General features: G+C 52.7%; 1 protein-coding gene across 7 annotated transcripts in view; it reads left to right on the top strand.

Moving 5' to 3' along the window:
• Positions 1-18,772, top strand: part of VGLL4 (vestigial like family member 4) — a 146,212-nt gene that overhangs the window by 124,534 nt on the left and 2,906 nt on the right. For all 7 annotated transcript variants that reach the window (XM_036332202.1, XM_036332198.1, XM_036332200.1 and 4 more), the window contains 2 exons: positions 13,104-13,326; positions 18,388-18,508. In XM_036332202.1, the coding sequence (XP_036188095.1) occupies positions 13,104-13,326; positions 18,388-18,508 (344 nt within the window). The remainder of the gene's footprint in view (positions 1-13,103; positions 13,327-18,387; positions 18,509-18,772) is intronic.

Here is an 18,772-nt window from a genome sequence, read left to right as displayed (position 1 = left end):
TGATTGCCGCCTCATGGACCGTGTGCCTGTGTTTGCCGAATTTAGTGAACTGGCGATGGATGCGTTTTGTTTATTTAACTTTTATGTCAAATGTTTACATTGTCCATGAGCATTTCTCTCGTGAGCCACTTGGGCTGTGTTTACAAAGACTTGCATTTTGTTGTGGTGGTGGGTCAGACCCAACCTTTCGGAAACCTCTTATTTCTCGCTGGTAGAGAGGGACAAACATCTTGAAAACGGCACCCTGCTCCAACCTGCTTTACCACCACTGATGTGTCAAAACATCTAAGGACTAAAAAGTAAGCATAGAATTACCGTATGACCCAGCAAGTGTGGTTATGGGTATAGATACCCAAAAGAATGGACAGCAGCAAAGAGATACTTGCACACCCCCGTTCATAGCAGCAGCATTCACAGAAGCCAAAGGGTGGAAGCAGCCCAGGTGTCCATCACTACATCCAGATACACACCATGTAGTTGGTACACACAGCGCACCATTCCTCAGCCTTTAAGAAGGAACAACACTCCGGCCCGAGCTGTAGCATGGATAAACCCCGAGGGTGTGGTGATAAGTGAAGGACAAATCGTGTATGATTGCACTTCGTGAGGGGTCAAACGCATAGAAAGAGAAAGTAGAATGGTGGTTGCCAGGGGCTCGGGGAGGGGAAACAGGAGTTTAGAAGCTTGTACAACAGTGTGAATGTATTTAATGCTGCCGAACTGTACACTTAAAATGACTAAAATGATGAATTTTATGTTTATTGTACCACTGTAAATTAAAATACCTTCTTAGGACTAATGATTAACTTTATTTAGTTCAGCTGACAAACAATAATGAGTCTATTACCCAAAAGAATGGAAAGCAGGGTTTAGCCTTTGTGGTCCATCCTCAAGCTGGGAGGAAGTGAGCAGTTTGGAGGACAGAAGTTCCTCTCTCCCAGGATGTGATATTTGGTGCCTAATAGTGCAGTCACAGGGTGATGACTCTTGGGGGCGGTAATTTTAATTTAAAGGGTAGTTAGGGTTCACTGTCACCATTTGGTTTTGGAAGTCCTTGCTCATGAAAAGGAAAGTGTGTGCCATTGGGAGTGTTGGGGGATGGTCGTTGTGGATTTTCTAAAGGCATTTTTAGAATTGCCCAACTCAAGAGTTTGGGGGTGGGGGCGGGGAAATGCCATTTCAGTGTTGAGTGGAATCCCCGGGTTCCTTTTCTCATTTTCAGGGTTCCAAGTTTTGGACTAAACATGATTTTAATAGTCGGGGGCCACTTCGACGTTAGAGATATTACAGTGAAGCTAAGCAGACAGCTTAGGGAAAGCCAGTTCTGAGTCCTGTGAAGAATTTGAAAATGAGAATTGTAAAGAAATGGATTTTATAACTCAGAGAAAAATGAAGTAGGCCATCAGCATTATTTTTTTTTAGGTCCCTTGGAACTTTGCTTTAGGAATAGAAATTGATTAGTAATTTGTGTCAGTTGTCGATATGTTAGGAGCTTTTTTGACCACCTGGGGGTCCTTGAAATAGTCTTTAATTCAAATCAGCGCCTATAATGCAATCTAAGTAAAGAAAAAAATGCCTTAGCCACCTTTTCCACTAGTGCAGTGGTTCTCAACCTTCTGGCCCTTTAAATACAGTTCCTCATGTTGTGACCCAACCATAAAATTATTTTCGTTGCTACTGCATAACTCTAATGTTGCTACTGTTATGAATCGTAATGTAAATATCTGATATGCAGGATAGTCTTAGGCGACCCCTGTGAAAGGGTCGTTCGACCGCCAAAGGGGTCGCGACCCACAGGTTGAGAACCGCTGCACTAGCGTTTGGAAAGATGGGGTTCAGCTCAGAGGAAAGTAGTGCACTACATGATTTCCTCCGGGTGGAAGGCCCTTTAATAACAATTTTATAATTAATAATTACAGAAGTTAATTTAATATTGTGATAACTATTTTAAAAACTATTTGGCAGATGCCTCGATATCTTTTGTTAGATGGCCATTTAACTCAATACTATATACTCAATACTATACTCACAAACGTTTTAGTATAATTATCACTTAACTCAATAATTTAATTTTGCCTGCCAAGTTTCTGATGCTAGTCAGGGTAGGTGGGCAGTTCTAAAAGGAAAACTGGCTTTCTAATTGTTGTTTAGTGTTGAGTAAATGTACTGAGTTAGAGGTTAGCCTCTAATATCAATAAGTCCACAAAACAATTTGGTTATCACCCCCGTGGTGGTGGTGGGGGTGCCTGCTTGCCCTCAGGTATAGAAATGGGATTGTGGTGTATCATGTGGTCCTTAAAGGATAGCCAAGCGGAGTATCGCCATGTTGGTATGTCTGTTGTGCAGAGAAGGTCCCTGCCCACCGCAGACATTGTAGCTGAGTTACAGAAGGAAGATGTCATGCTTCCATCCCTCTTCTGGTGCAGTGACTCTCGTTAATGCCCACAGTATGATGGTGGTTGTATTTGTTACATCGCTTATTGAGAGGATACCTAGTGACAGAAATGACCACACATTTAGTACAGGGAGGGGGGAGGGGAAGAAGTGAGGGAGGAGGGAATTGCAATACAGTAAATATCACAGGAAGGAAATTTGATAGTGTGTCTCTGATATGCATGCATGTGTGATGCAGATCTATGCAGTAACTCATCTATATCTCCAGCCAGTACGGGGGTCACAGATACAGTGGAATTAAAAGAAAAAAGCCAAGCAGGGGGATCTCAGGTGGCCACACCTACTGTGTGACAGGCTGCAGAAGTCACGGTTGGCATCTCGAGGGGTGCTGTGGACGGTGGGGTCACAGTTGACTGCAGGTCCTGGAATAATCCTGATTTCGAATGTTCTATTCCGATTATTTTAGTGCTTGCCTATGCCCTGGTTTTTGGTTCAGAAATAAGCTACCATAAATGGAAGGGAGTGATCTTTTCTTGTGTGCGCTGTTCTTTACATTGCATCTGGAGATGAATATTAATTTGGAGACCACGAGGAAGTGGGTGGCAGGACGGGGTGGAGGGGGTCTGGTATTGGGGTTATTTGGAGGGATTCTCGTTTGGTGAAGAGAATTCTGGGCATGGCAGAGCTGACATAGAAGCAGTTGGCTAGTAGTTGGAAGAAGAAATGGATTTCATTGAGATTTTCCCAAAGGACTACACTTTGAACCAAGAATCCCACAGGAAAGCAGGTTTTATGCATTATGAGGAAGAACTTTTATTGAAGGTTCAATAGTTGAGTGAGTTGCTTAGGGAGGAAGTAAGTGCCGTGCGTGTAGCATCCCTCCCTTTATTCACCGCCATTTCACCAGGAAACTCTTCCTGTGAGGAGGACAAAGCACCCAACCTTGACGGTTTTATAATGTTTTCCAGCAGTTTGCTGCGAAATGTGGAGTGAAAGCTAAGAGTGAGCCATCAGAAGCATTGGAATGGAATTACGAAAGTTGGCTCGGCAGCAGACCAGAAGAATGCAGCGGAAATGACGACTGGGGGGTTGCATGGCTGGGTGGTTCCTCGGTCACCCTTGGCCAGGTGCTGCCCGGGAGCTTCATGAGTGCCTCTGTCTAACTCAGACCGGTTGGTGCTGGTTTCTCCCCAGAACTGGTTTGCTTTTGGTTGGTTCAGACATAAAGTGGTTCCTGTGTGCCAGGCACCATGGCGGACCCTGACTGTGGAAACGTCTGGGCAGTGCGCTGTGCGTAGCATCCCCTTCCCTGGTTTGCTTCACTCCAGGCCTGTCTGGAAAGTAACGCCCGTTCTTTCGGAGTCGCGGGCTGGTTGGTGGATGATTGAGGGAGGGAGTGAGTTCCATCGTGTGCTTCCTGAGCAGCGGGTTCCACACTTCGCTAGCACAAGGGCGTGTGAGTGTGTGTGGGGCGGGGGGAGGGAATGGGGGCACAGCAGGAAGGACTGAGCTTCTGGTCACCCCAGCAAAGCTGGTGCAGACACTGCATTTAAAAGCTGGCTCCGCACGGCGGGCGGTCTCATTGGGCGAATCCCTCGCTTCCGTCCTTCCTCATCCCAGGTGTATCATGTGGTCCTTAAAGGATAGCCAAGCGGAGTATCGCCATGTTGGTATGTCTGTTGTGTGCAGAGAAGGTCCCTGCCCACCGCAGACATTGTAGCTGAGTTACAGAAGGAAGATGTCATGCTTCCATCCCTCCTGTGGTGCAGCGACTCTCGTTAATGCCCACAGTATGATGGTGGCTGTATTTGTTACATCGCTTACTGAGAGGATACCTAGTGACAGAAATGATCACACATTTAGTAGCAGTAGGAATTTTAAATTAACTTGTATTTGCTGCGTCTCAGCAACATCTCCATTCATGTGAAGACTCTGAGTGGGCGCATGTGGGCGTGCGGTGTGTGGTGCACACGAGGGTGCCCGCCCGTTTGTAGCAAGTCCCGGCCCGGCCCACGGGGGAGCCCCCTGCCTTCGTGGTCGCAGGTGCTAACATGGGGGCAGACCAGATGCTTTTCCAATCCTGTTCTCGGGGTTGACCTCGTTTCTCAGACTTTACTTTTTCCTCTTGTCTCAGCTAATGATGGAAAACATGTGCAGACAGTTGTAGTCAAAGAAAACTGGTTAAACATTTTTTTTTTACTTAGAGTTGAGCAATGCAGAAATGTGAGTCTCCCCGCAGCGTGTAGGAGCTCTGCTCTGCTCTGAGGCTGACAGTGCGGGCGGGTCTTGCTCCTGGGTAGGGGCCGGCCGGGAAGCCCTGCTTTCCCGAGGAAATACGATGTCTGGATGCCGGAGATGCGGGCACCGCACTCACGCGGCCCTGGGGACTCTCCCTTTACACATCCTTCCAGCAGACCCAGTTGCCTGGCTTTTAGGCCCACGGTGAGGGGAAGGGGGAGGTAAGGGATCCCAGCAGATGGCAGGCAGTTACTCCAAGAATGACCGCCCGGTAACCAAGGGAGGAAACCGGGCACAGAAAGGAACCGGCCCACGGAGGCCTGTTCTGGCAGCCACCGCTTCGCAAGGCAAATAGTGCAGGCGGTAAGGAGCCCGAGGCTCTGAGACGGGAAAGGATACTTGTTTCAGGCGAGTTGCTAACTAAAATCGTGTCACAGCGCCCTATCTCCCAGGCTCACGTTTGGGTTACCTAGAGCTTTGCCTGAGTGCCCACCTGTGGCTCCCGATGGCGGGCCTGGGCTCCTGGGCGCCCCTGGTTCCTCGAGCACATCCACGCGGTAATTGTGTTGGAGGAAAGCGGAGACCCCTCCCCCTGGAGCTCTTTCCAGTCTCGGGAAGGATGACAGGTGTGCTGGGAGCACATCACACACGCTGGTTAGGGCCGAACTGCAGGAGGGACGCGGGAGGTGAGGTTTCTCAAGGCTGGAGGCTGCGTGGACTATGCTCCGTCAGGGCCACTCACTCTGGAGAGCGCGTTCATTGGAAACCCTTGACTCAGGTACAGAGAGGAGGCCACATAACCTGTGCGGTTCCTCTTACTGTCCTGTCTTGTCGATTCGCCCTCCAGCCCCGCAGAAATGTGCTGCTTCTGAAACCATTGCAGGTAATTTCGGCAGAAGAGGAAGGGCTGGCATGATTTGAGGCCCCACCCCATCACCTACCAGCCACTTGACTCTGGGCTGAGTGTCTGGGTCCCCTTCCCTCCATGCACCACGGGAATGGTGGCGGGCACTTCCGAGGTTTGGTCCAAGCACTGAATGAATGCGGTGGTCAGTACTCAGTTGGGCTGTGGTCTCGGAGTATTTGTTATCAATGGGCCCACAGGTGCAGGAATAATAATAAAAAATCTGCCCGTTCATTCATTCATTCACTCACTCATGCATCCAAAATGTTCTTAAGTCAAAGGTTTTGGAGGATAACTTGGCCGACAAGCTGCTTTCTGTGTGTAGGGAGCGCTGGGATGCCTTTTCCTGGCTTCTGCATTGCACTTGCAGGAGAAGTTGGGGGGTGGGTGGCAGCTGGCCCTCCAGCGTCTGATTGGCAGACCAGGCCTCACACACTGGTCTCTACTCCTGTTGTCTTCCCTGGGTGCGTAACTGTGCCTCACCATGGCAGGCTTGCACCCCTGAGGGCCAGTGGGTCTTAGGGACCTTGTTGAAAAATGTCCAGAAGAAACTTGAAACAGTTTTGGTGGGGGGTGGGGGTGGGGCAGGATTAATACAAATACAGTAGAAAAAACATGGGTGTGGACAATATCCAACAAGGTACACAGCAATGGGGTTTAAAAAAAAAAAGGCCATGGAAATTGTATTAGTTTTCTAGGTCTCCCGTGACCAGGCACCACAGTGTGAGTGGTTTAAACAGGAAGGTGTTGTCTCTCAGCTCTGGGGCTGGGGCCTGGGTCAGGGTGTCAGCAGGTTGGTTTCCCCCAGGGCTGAGGGAAGTCTCTGCTCAGGCCTCGCCTTCTGGTGGCCTCAGGCCATCCTTGGCTTAACAATAGCATCCTCCCCATGTCCTCACATCCTCTTTCCTCTGCACATGCCTGTCACTCTGTCCAAAGGTCTGCTCTTCATAAGGACACCGATCCTATTGGAGGAGGGTCTACCCGAATGACCTCATCTTCACCTCATTATCTGCAGTGACTCTGCTTACCAATAAGATCCCATCTGTAGGCAGGACGTTAGGACTTCAACATCTTTGGGGGGACATAGGTCAACCCATAACAAGTTAAAGGTAATTCAGAGAAGAAAGTAGAATGGCGGACACATGTATGAACAGATCCTCAGCCACGCTGGTAACTTCTGGGTAACTACCCAAGAGGCATTCAGAAACCTTGCAGCAGGCGCAGGAGACGGGCACAGGGATATAAACATGGGGCTGTGTACAGTAAGGACCCAGAGACTGTCCAAATACCTCACTGGGGAGGGGGTGTAAGTAAATTGTGGGGTGCTCATAGGAAGGAATACTGTACAGCAGCAAAGTAAGATGGACAAACTAGATCTCTAGTCAGATCATGGGTAGGGCCCCAACACCAGGTGAGCGGGGGAAAGCATGGTTGTAAAGCAATGCATACAGTGTGATACCGTGGATTTAAAATGTGCTACATGTTATTTATAGATAGATTTACATATAGGAAGAATATCCTCAAATACTGGACAGCAGGTGCACCTGGGGGTGAGGGGAGGGAGAAGAGGCAGCGGCTGTCTCCATCCTGTTCTGCTTTGATCACTGCTGGTCTTTCCTTTAGGAGGAAAGAAAAGGTCTGAAGCAGACAGGATAGTGCGGTTTCACTTCTCAGCTCTGGGTGGTAGGTACATAGGTCTTTGTAGTTTTCTCAACTTCTCTCTTGAGAGGGGAAGGTGCAAAAGAAAGGCTTTGGAACCAGTCACATAAAGTAGAATCCTTTTACTTCAGATAAGTTACTCAACCTCTCGGAACCTCAGTTTACTCATCTATAAAATGGGGGTGAAGATACGTATTTTGCATTCTTCTTTTGGACACTGCTTTCTGAGGGCAATGTTGCAATGGTACATGCTTTTCTCACTGGGACTGCAGGTCATGTCACGTGTTTGAGCAAATGAGGTGTTGCTTAGTTCCGTGTGGCTGATTTTTTTGAAATCTGAGTTAGCAGGAAGCGGGTGCTGCCTTTGCTGGGAGTTAATGGGGGACATCTGATGTGGGGGGATAGCTGTGGCAACAGTGTTTGCCAGTGGCAGTGTCCTTCACACTCAGGTTGGGTTCCCTTGAGCCTTTGATGGTGGCAGGGTGTGAGGTGTGACTGTTTTCTGGATTATTTGAGATTAAGCCATGATAGTTGTCTTACCCAACACCGTCTTTCTCTGCCCTTAAGGAAAGGCAGTCTCTTCCCCCTTTTCACTGCTGACCCTGGGTGGCTCTGTGTCTTTGGGACACATGGATGCAAGTGTTTCCCAACTGCCTTCTGCCCGTGACACGCAGCCTGCCATTTCCCAGCACCTCCACATGCAGTCGGCATCTGTGCTCAGGGCTGCCCCCTCCACATCCCGTCCGAATGGGTACTGAGCAGGGATGAGACTGGGCCAGGGTGCCTTGGAGACAAACCAAGAACCTTCTGGGTTGGCCAAGCAGCAGTGAAGTGTCCTGCTCACAAGGAGAAGGAAGGGGTGATGTGTGCAGGTTGGACAAGCTGGGGGACATCGAGAAGTGGGCGGAGGAAAACAAAAGCTGGAGAAGGTAGTTAAGGGGGAGGAAACAGCTCACTACCACCGATGCCCAATGCTTAAATGTTCCCTGAACACTGCTTTTTCAGAAAAAGAAGTCTTTTCTGCTGAGAATTTCCTCTGAAATGTCTTCAATTCCCTTTTCATTCACCACAGAGGCTGTTAACTGGGCCCAGCATAGTACCTGTACTTCAATAATTCACGTAGTCAAGGAATAGTTGTGAACACACCTGCTGTGTGCTCAGTTTTGTGCCCGGCACTGGGGAGGGACAGAGCTTGCAGACCTGGGCCTCCAGGGTATCTGGTCCAGCTGGGGTGGCTGGACTGCCCCTGGGGACAGCTCCCCGGAGCTGGCTGGTGATGACAGTACGGCGACACAGCTCACTGCGGGTGTGCCTTGGGGGCTGGTGCCTTCACAGACACGTCCAGGTTCTCACTGTTAACTATCCCTGCAGTCTGGGGTGTCAGGAAGGCCTCCCGGAAGCTTGGGGGTGATACAGAGCTGTCGTAGGGCCTGAGGTGAGACTGGCTGAATGGCAGGTGACATCCTGCCTCCATCTGGATCTGAGGCTAAGTGTTCATTTTCTGCACCTTGGTCCTCTTTTCTGTAAACCTGGGCAGGGCACCCACCTGATGCACATCATGAACCTGAGGACTCTATAAGTAGTGGCCATGGGGATGCCTAGGGTCGGGTCCCTAGGCCTAGCCGGCGATCAGGGCCGATTGGGCCCTTCCAGCTGCTGGCCGGGGCCTTCCTTCGTTCCACGCCGCCCCTTAGTGGTCAGCGCACGTCATAGCGAGCGAACTCCTGGTCTCCCGGTCGAACTCCTAAGGGGACACTTTGCATATTAGCCTTTCATACAGAGAGATTTTAAAAATTGTTACTATTTTAAATTGTGGTAAAGTATGACATGTTAGCCATTTTCAGCCACACTTCAGTGGCATTAAGTATATTCTCTGAGGGACTTCTTAAAAATTAAAGGTGCTTTAAGAACTTTGATGTTATCAGTGTTGGACTGAAGGTTGGTGACTCTCCTGAGGTTCCCAACAGGCAGGTTCTGTGCCAGGAAAGCCGTGGGAGGAGGAAGGGGCCTGGGATGGTTGGAGGGAGGACTGTCACGGCGGTGACCGCCCAGGGCCCCTGCTCCCAGACCTTCGTTCACCGCTGCCAGGCGTGGTCTGGGGTCGGGCAGGACCACTGTCATCTCATGGGTGTTCTGCGCATCCGGGGACTGGTGTGGGGCTGGACCGGCCCCTGCTTGTCCTGAGACTGCCAGGTGCCTGTCGCACGGGACCCACGGGATCCCAGAATATTTCCTCGAAAGCACTAAGTGAAACCTCTCCTATGCATACCCTCCCCTGTCGGACAAATTCAGATTCACGTTGGTTTGGCTAATAGCTGTCCATAGTTAACGGATTCCACCAAGGCCCGAGCATGTTGAGGCTGTAATACCTTCCCGTGGGTTTGCTTAGACCCAGAGCTCCGGGTGTAAGGCGGGAATCTCCTCCTCATGAGGGTCCAGTGGGGGCAGCAGACTTCAATGCGGTGGAGTCTTTCAGCTTCACGCGTGGTTGACCTTCCCCAGACGCTGTAGACATGTCTGCTTTCTCAGCTCCGAGCGGTAGCCTGTGGCTGCATTCCCTGGAGCACTCCGTCATGGAGGGAAGTGCAATGGGGTTTTCTTTCTTCCCACCTTTTTATTTTGCCCTCCCCCCACCCCCCAGCTTCCCATTTTCTCTCCTAAAACTGTTGGCAGTGGAGATGGTCCCCCAGATGGGTGTGAGGCCCCAGGAAGGGGCAGGGTGCCCTGGAGCCGCAGTGACACTGCGGTGCTGGGTGTCCAGCCACCCATGAGCCTTCAGGCCCTAACGGGGCCGCAGCCGTGTTTTCCCGGAGGCCACCCGGTCCCCCGGGCAGGAAGCGTGTGGTTTGGGTCTGTTGGCCGTGGGAGCACATGATGCTCTGGGAAGCAGCGGAGCCGGGTATGATTCACTCGGGGGGATGGGAGGGGGGCCTGGAAAACAATGTCTGTCTTTAAGCTCCAGGAACTAGGAAAATGAGCTGGAAATGTGAGTAATGTATAATTTTACTAAAATTAACCAGCGAGTTCTTCAGACGTTTTCTTTCTGTGTTTCGCAGCGTCGTCTGCTCCGTGATGCCCCACTGCGTCATGCTTTTGGTTGACCGTGTTTCTGGTTTTCGTCCCCCAACGTCCCCCCCCCCCCCCCCCCCCCCGCGCGCGCGGTGTGGGCACAGAGCACAGGTGGCAGCTGCGGGTGTGGCACTGCCCCGTCGGCTGTGTGCCCTGGGACACCTCACTGCTGCCTTCGGGCATCCCTTTCCCGTGGACGTGGTTACTGACCCTGGGCCTCTTCACCCAGAGACTCTCCAGCCTCCTGCCCGCCTCCCTGGCACGCACCCCCTCACCTGCACCCCCAGGCGACAGTGCTGTCTTGCTTCTGTAACTGTCACAGAACAGGAGCTCAGTTACCGCTGGTTGCATATACTGGAGCCTGAATCAGACAGGATGATTCTGACTGAGAAGCCCATTAACCTGTCCCCTGAGTTGGCCTCGTTCATTGAATGGCCGTCAGGAACTACGTTTTTGGGGTTGGGGACGGGAGAGAAGATTGTGTCAGGGAAGCAATTTACATATCTTGTGAAACATACAATTTTATCTTATCCAAACTTAGAAGGAAACTTTTACATTTTAGTTTCAACTACAGTTGACATTTAACACTCTTTTATACTAGTTTTTAGGTATACAGCCTAGTGCAGGGGTGGGCAAACTTTTTGACTCGAGGGCCACGATGGGTTCTTAAACTGGACCGGAGGGCCGGAACAAAAGCATGGATGGAGTGTTTGTGTGAACTAATATAAATTCAAAGTAAACATCATTACACAAAAGGGTACGGTCTTTTTTTCCAATAGTTTTATTCATTTCAAACGGGCCGGATCCGGCCCGCGGGCGGTAGTTTGCCCACGGCTGGCCTAGTGCTTAGACACATCATTTAAGAAGTGTGTACATGGTGAAGAAATCATTGATGGTGTGCTGGGGGCTCTATTAAAGGTTTGCATGGGGCATTTTGGAATCCAGGGCATAGCACGAAGGCTGCAGACAAATTTGGCTGTGTGCGCACATACACGTGTGTGTGTGTGTCAGGGGAGGGGGCATATATATACAGTCAGAGACATGGCAAGCAGACTGTTGTAACTACTGAGCATGAGCTTGTGGGCATGGAACCCAGACAGGATGGAAACGTGGTCAGGACCAGAGTGAGACAGGCCTAGGAGGCCACTGACGTGCAACTAAGGGCTTGATGTGTTCGGTCGGATCTGCTTATAAAAAGGGAGCACTGAAATGAATACAGATAAAACAGGAAATCTGAGTAAGATTTGGCGGATTGTCTCAGTGTCAGGAGCGTGGTTGTATCATACTGTAGTTTTACCAGATGTCACCATTGGGAAACCTGGATAAAGGATGCATGTGACTCTGAAGTTTAAAACAGCATGCCTGGCCCGGCCGGTGTGGCTCAATGGTTGAGCATTGACCCAGGAACCAAGAGATCAAGGTTCGATTCCTGGTCAGGGCACTTGCCCAGGTTGTGGGCTCATGCAAAAGATAGCTGATCAATGTTTCTCTCTCTCATCGATGTTTCTATCTCTTCTATCCCTCTCCCTTCCTATCTCTCTAAAAAAATAAAACAAAAAACAAAACAGCATGCCTGCCTCTCTCCCCCCTTCCTCCCCGTGTGTATAAAACACTAAATCGTTTGATCACATTCGGCCAGTTGAGGCGGCAGTGGGCTGTGCTGCTTCCTCCTTTGGGTTCTTGGTGTGCGAGCCCAGGCTGCCGTGCTGTACAGTACGTTGTCTGTGCCTGACCACACGGTGTGGCTCAGTTGGTTGGAGCATAGTCCGTGCACTGGAAGGTCTCGGGTTTGATTCCCAGTCGGGACGCATCCTGGGTACAGAGGGCAACCAGATCGCTATGTCCCCTACCCCCTCTTCCCCTCTTCTCTGCTGAGGCAAGAGGATGACTCCTTTCAAGCGCTGAGAACATTTGCATTTCTTAAAGTCACTGAGGTCATTATCCACCACATTCTTGGTTAAAAGACGCGCTCATTTACCATGAAGAAAAGATTGCTCTGCCAGCAGGAGAACATGGTGGGTTGAAGGGGCTGAGACTCCCCTGGAGCAAACAGGAGAAGGAGGGACCAGGGCCGAGACGGGAACAGCATTTGTGGTCTCTGTCAGCCCTGCCTTACCATTCATTACCTGGCTGTGTCATCTTCTAACAGCTGCAACATATGATGTTGCCTTAGACTCGATCCATCAGATTGCGGGGGAGGGGGTGTTGACCATCCTGTCCCCGTTCCACACAGCACCTGCCAGGCGCTCAGCATGTCGCTGAGGCCTCTGAGCACCAGTCGGTGGACTTTCCGAATGTGAAGGCGCTTGCTGGTGAACTCCGGTTTTAGCTGTGTGCAGGCTCTCCACGCTCAGACAAGCCTGTAGGTGCGCACACCATGAGCCAGAGCAGTCGCCACTGCTTCTCGGCCAGCATCCTTGGCCCAGCGACGTGGCTGCTCTGAGTCTTGGTTCTGCCATCTGGGAAGGGGGCAGGACCGGGCACACAGAGGCATTTGGTTCCTCTGAGTTACCATTATGGTCTTCATCCTTATAAATGGCTCCAAGCACCCAGGGTAGTTCGTTAGACTCTGGGGAAGTGGAGTGTTTGTGGAAAGGCCTGCGTGGACAGACTGCTGAGCAGGCCCCGGGCACCGAGGGGCATTGCAGTCACCCCGACCCAGGTTAGCGTCCTGGTCGGTGAGCTGTTTGACCTGAACCTCAGAAAATTGGGGTGGTGTTGATACGATACTTGCCCACAGCAAGGTGAAGAAGTAAATGAAATAATCTGTGTGAACTGCTTGGCACGTGGCCATTCACAAGATGCAGGCATTCCCATCTGAGTGATTCCTCTTCCTCAGGAACAAGACTGCCAACGGAGACTGCCGCAAAGACCCCCGGGAGCGGAGCCGCAGCCCCATCGAGCGGGCCGTGGCCCCCGCCGTGAGCCTGCACGGCAACCACCTGTACACGTCCCTCCCCAGCCTCAGCATGGAGCAGCCTCTTGCACTGACCAAGAACAGCATGGACGCCAGCAGGCCGGCGGGCATCTCGCCCACGCTGACCCCGGTGGAGCGGCAGCAGGTATGTCAGTGCAGCAAGGTTTGGGCTGGTGGCCAGCAGTGGGTTCAGGGCTTGGGGCCTAAGGGCTGGGTGGAGAGCACCAAGCAGAGGCTGTGGGGAAAGTGGGGAGAGATGGTGGGTAAGTCCACCCTCAGCCTTGGCTCTGCACTGGGGCCAAGGGAGCCGCAGCAGCGACAGCCGGAGGGATCCTTTTACCAAACACCACCTCACATTTTAGTGCCTCCCTGCACCTGCTGGGCCTCACCTCTTAGGACTAACTGCCGTGGACAAAGTGTTGAATGTCTTTGGGGTTTAGTTTCTTTGCACAGACCAGGCTGGTCTAGATTAGGTGTGTTTTCAGCTGTCTTTCTGGTGGATCTGTCTCTGTTAGGATCAGTGTGATGGCCCTAACGGCAACCATACGCTTGCCCATCATTAGCGCTTTGGGCTGGAACCCTAGGAAGTCAGTGGTCACAATGGCTATTAGCTTGTGCTGGTCAGAAACCTGTGATTTGCAGATAGGGATGCTTTTCATTCAGGAAAATTATAGCTTAATACAGTTTGCCTGGTAGGGAAAAAATCTTAAAAATGGGGTCCCTGAGGAAATACATAATAAAAGGAGGCAGTAGCATTGGAATTTGGGATCACTGCATGAGCCCATGGCCCTTCTCTCTGAACCTCTGGGGTCTGTGACATAGCAGGTCCCCCTCAGTCAGTGCTTGCTGAGACCGACTGACGTGAGTGGAGGCTGTGCTGTGTGCGGGAGGCGGCCAGGCCCCAGCTTCCCACTTGCCGACGGGTCCCTCCAGCACACCGCCGAGGCCCTCCTCTCACTGCCCCAGGCCCGGCTTCTGACAGCGGCTCCACCTGGCCAGCTGTGCCCAGCCCAGCCCAGCCAGCACTGCCTGGTACGTTTCTGGTTTCGTCAGTGACGACTGCTTGTGGGCAGGCCCAGGAGAGGTGGTACTGGGGCCTATGCTTCCCTCCCTGGAGCCCGACATCGTTGTCCCATGTGTTTCATTCATTCATTTAACGAAACTGGTGGATACCTACTAGGCTGCAGGGAGTGTGCTGGAAGCCAGTGAAGCAAACCGTGGCATTCAGTTTTAGTCTGGAGAAGCGAGGTAACCAAGTAACTGAACTGTGGTGTTTTAACGATTAATGTGCCAATAAACACCCACTTGTTCTTATAAGAACAGGGAGCCAGGTTACCACTGCCCTTCATTAATTGAACATTACTAGGGGCTGACCCGCCTCAGGCACTCCACATAGCTCCGAAGATACAGAGATGTGTACAGGGCATATCCCAGCGAAAAGAGCTCACGGTCCAGGACGGGAAATGTGTGAGCAGAGGCCGGCTTTCTAGGGCGACGGCCACAGTGGAGGTGGTTTGGCATAGAAGGAATTATTTCTAGGCTCCAGGGAATGCAGCCCTCTGGCCACAGCCACTGCTGCAGGGGTTCCTCAGGGAGGGGTATGGGTTCACGGGAAAGCCCGTCTCTGAGCGAGGCGGCCGGGGGAGGAAGCTCCAGTGCCTCCTGGAGAGCAGGGCCGGCCCTTGGTAGCCCTGCCTGCCCTCGGCTTCTGTGGAGGCTTCTGAGGGTCGTCTGGTTGGTTCCCAGTCGCAGTTGCTGTGTGGAAAGTGCACTTCTGGATGGAGTGACGGCTGCTGTGCTCACCATGGTCTCCCCAGCCCTCTCCTAAAGTGTGCCTGCTGCCCACTCCAGCAGAGGCCCCCACCGGTCAGCTGTCTGTGGGGCTGGGAAGCAGGTTTTCTAGGAGTGAGAACCTTGAGTTCCCATCTTGTTCCTATGGGATTCCTGGCCAGCGGCCACTGAACAAGCCAACAGCTTTCCTGGGATGGGCACAGTGGCTCTGGCTTCCCCAACATGGTGGCCACTGACCTAAGCTCAGTCTGCCTTCCACCTTGACTGCTGGTCCGCACGTTTTGTTCACATAGCAACCGTTCCTCGAGCTCTTCCTGGACGGTCCGACACAGCCTGAGCTTCTGCTCGGACACTTACTGAGTCCTGTGCCAGGTGCTGAGCTGAGGACAGAGACGAGGGGCACTGTGCCTGTTCCCAGCAGCTCAGAGGCATCCACCCATGTCCAGGAGCTCCGTTTCATTTGTGAGCAGTCGGGATGGCTGCTGTGGGGAGGCGTGCGTGTCCCCTGCAGCTCTGAGCAAGGGAAAGGCAGGTGAGGCGGGCCTTCTGGAGCAGCAGAGCGCGGGTGGCAGGCAGGACGGGCTGTGCGGGAAGCGTTCCTCCCTCCATTGGAAAGTGTGACTCAACTCTGGGAACTGGGGCTGGAAAATTCCCAGAGAGGCTTGTCTGGGGAGGCGGCAGAAAGTGTCACCCCACTTTATGGCTTGGTAAAGGCAGCTCTGAGGATATGGAGTGTTCTAAAGAAAGGTACAAAAGTTACTGAGAGGGTGGCCTTGAGGGCAACAGCAAACAAGGAGAGACAGGATAAGGTTAAATATTAAAACCTAAGGCACAGTGTGCATCCGACTGTTCTCAAATGGATGCTCTTTCCCTAGGGCAGCCAGAGCGGAGGGGAGTGTGGGGGGCACAAGGGCTGAGTGGAGCTGAGTGACCCCCGCTAGGAGGAGCCATGTTCTCTCCTGGAATGGCCTTTCCCGCCTTTGGACAGCACCGGCATACGGGCTGGATGTCGGCTTCATCCTTTAGTCTAAGCTTCCTAAATCCATTCTGTGACACTTTGCCTTTTTTCATCTTTCAAGACCCTTCCCCCAAACACATCCCTACTTTCTGACATTTGCGTTGGTCAGGATTCTGGTTGCAAAGAACAGAAACCTGTCAGAGCTACTTTCTGCACAAGAGGAAGGGAGTTTTCCTGGGAGGGTCATGGGTACAGCCAGGCTGAGGAAGGAAGGGCCGGCCCTTGCCTGGGAGGGCAGGAGAGGACACAGGACTCCCCTTCCTCCCCTGGCCCCATGCCTGTCTGGGTCTCTGTATCCTCTCCTCTGAGATGCACATGGCCAGCCCAGCGTGGCTGCCCACAGCCCTGAGATCAACTTGAATCTTATGAGTCAGGCTTAAGAGTTGGCCCCCAGCCTGGATCAGATTTCCAACCTGGCCAACGGGCAAGGCCCCTTATGAACCTGCCTTAGCCCTACCTCGTAGATGGAGGTGCCGGCACGTTCCCGAGAGGGAAGGGGAGCGATCATGGGCTCGGGGATTTAATAGACCCTTCAAGAGGTGGGCTCCAGCTGCAGGGCTCCACAGGCGACCATGGGCCAGGCTTTCACACCCTTCATCCCAGGAGGTGGGTGCTCCAGTCCCTTGTCAGGTGCTGGTCGTGCGGTTTCCTACAGGAACACGAGTGCAGGAAGCACCTGCTGCAGGCCCTGCCCGAGGAGGGCCTCTCGCCCAGGTCTGCCTGGCCGCAGAGCCACCTCTCACCTGGGCCTCTTTGCCCCACGCTGTGACTGGTGGTTCCATCCCTATTGCTGACGAGTCATGCTTTTAGTAAAAATTATAAACTCTTCCTTCTCATGCTGCAGCTCAGCCACGTCTTGCCCCATCTGGGGTGTAATTTCTTGTTAGACCCAAGCCCGGACCCTTATGTTTAATCCCAGTTTCTAGTAGATCCAGATCTTTTATCCCAGAACATGTTTTTGTCATTTTTTTTTTTTTTTTTTTTTGAGCAAGGAAATGTTTATTGCTCGAGAAGGCCTAATACAAGAAGATGGGAGAACTAATTCTTAAACCCATCTTGAGAGAGTACAAAATTCAGGTGTTTTATATATCGGGGGCGGGGGAGTGGGGAGGGGGGGTCTGTAGGCAGGCGGCACAGAAAAGGGCTCGGAGGAAAAACCTGAAATTCCTAAATCTCTTTGCTCTTGGACGACCCCTGCTGATCACAGTCTGGTTCTGGAGTCGTCGTTACTGTGCGTATCCCCCCTCGTCAGCCTTGTTCATGCCCATGGAGGGAAGGTTGATGGGAAGCCTTGTGTGAATCTGTGTACTGGCTGCTGCTGGACTCCTGAAAGAAAAGCTGGGTGGACGAGCCCGGTCCCCTCCCGTCGACACTGCTCTTGTCATTGGGCCCTTTGGGGTGACCCTTCAACCAGTTCCTCCCGGGTCTTCTTGGAGCCCAGTGCACATCTTCGTCTGTCTTGCCCTTGGGGCTAACAGGAGAGACCTTCCCTGGTGGAGCCTGAGGAAGCGCAGTTCGGTTCAGATGCTCTGCCCCAGATCCTGCAGCACAGCCTGGGGATCCGGAAACTCGCTGTGCTCCCTGCTCTGAAGTGTGCGTGGTCTGGAGGCGGCGGCAGGTGCTGGTGGCATACGGGGTGCACCTGGAAGGGCAGCTTTACTTGCTGAATCGGGTGGGGCGGGGTCCTGAAAGGCTTGACAGTGATGGTATTGGAGCGGGGTTTTCGAGGAGTGGAGCTTGCCAGGCAGTGTGGCTGTCCTGGGGAAGGAAAGCATCGGTGCAGTGGATTGGGGGAGGGGTGATGTGCATGCAATTCATACACTCGTGTTTCCTGCATTCGTCTCCATTTGTGTGGTCCTAATAAAAACCAACTTGAGCTGACTTTGGCCGAAGCAGAAACCAAGTGTGTGGAAGGCACAGGGACCACTCAGAGCCTCTGGGAAAGAGTGGCACAGACTGCGGAGGCAGGGCCGCTCGCTGCTCCCAGAGCCTCCACGCGGGGCCTCAGCCGCAGGTGCAGCAGGAGCACCGGAGGCCCCTCACACACCCTCCCTCTGGACGCGCTGCTGTCCCTTAGCACTGACTCCACTTTTGAAGGAGGAGGCTGCAGACGGGCTGGACTTAGATTTGTCCTCAGTCAGGAAGGGCTCTCAGCAGAATGGTGGATGGTGCTGGTGAGGCCCATATGCAGGAGCTGGGGTGGACAGAAGGGGGATTTGGGTGCCGGGGTGGTGGCACTTGGCTCTCAGGCAGGTCAAGGGCCCAGCTGTGGGGTGGGAGGGGTGCGCCCTGCTTGAGCTGTGGCAGGTGTCAAAGGACTGGGGGCTTGGGCTGGGGAAGCAGAACCGCTTCTGTGTTCCCAAGCCTGAGCTGACGCCAGCCCCCTCCTCTCTCCAGAACCGGCCTTCAGTGATCACCTGCGCCTCCGCCAGCGCCCGCAACTGCAACCTCTCCCACTGTCCGATCGCGCACAGCGGCTGCGTGGCCGGGCCGGCCAGCTACCGGAGGGCCCCGAGCTGTAAGTGTCCCTGGAGTGGGGTGGCCAGGGGGCCCAGCTTCCTCAGTCAACACGACTTCAAGTGGAGTTCGTTTCCTCCCATCTCATGCTGTAGACGGGAACCTCTAGGTGTCCTGGAGCTGATTTCTAGTTGAGATGGGAAAAGTGGGATTTTTGGAGCACATATGCTCCTAGCATTGTGCCTGGCGTGGGTGGGAAGGAGGGAAGACACACATTGGCCCTGACCTGCAGGCTCTCTCTCTAGTTGGGATAAAAATAGGCTCT

The sequence above is a fragment of the Myotis myotis genome, unplaced genomic scaffold, assembly GCF_014108235.1.
Source record: "Myotis myotis isolate mMyoMyo1 unplaced genomic scaffold, mMyoMyo1.p scaffold_m19_p_13, whole genome shotgun sequence".
Lineage (NCBI taxonomy): Eukaryota > Metazoa > Chordata > Mammalia > Chiroptera > Vespertilionidae > Myotis > Myotis myotis.
The sequence above is the reverse complement of the archived record's forward strand: the minus strand, read 5'-3'. Positions and strand labels throughout refer to the sequence as shown.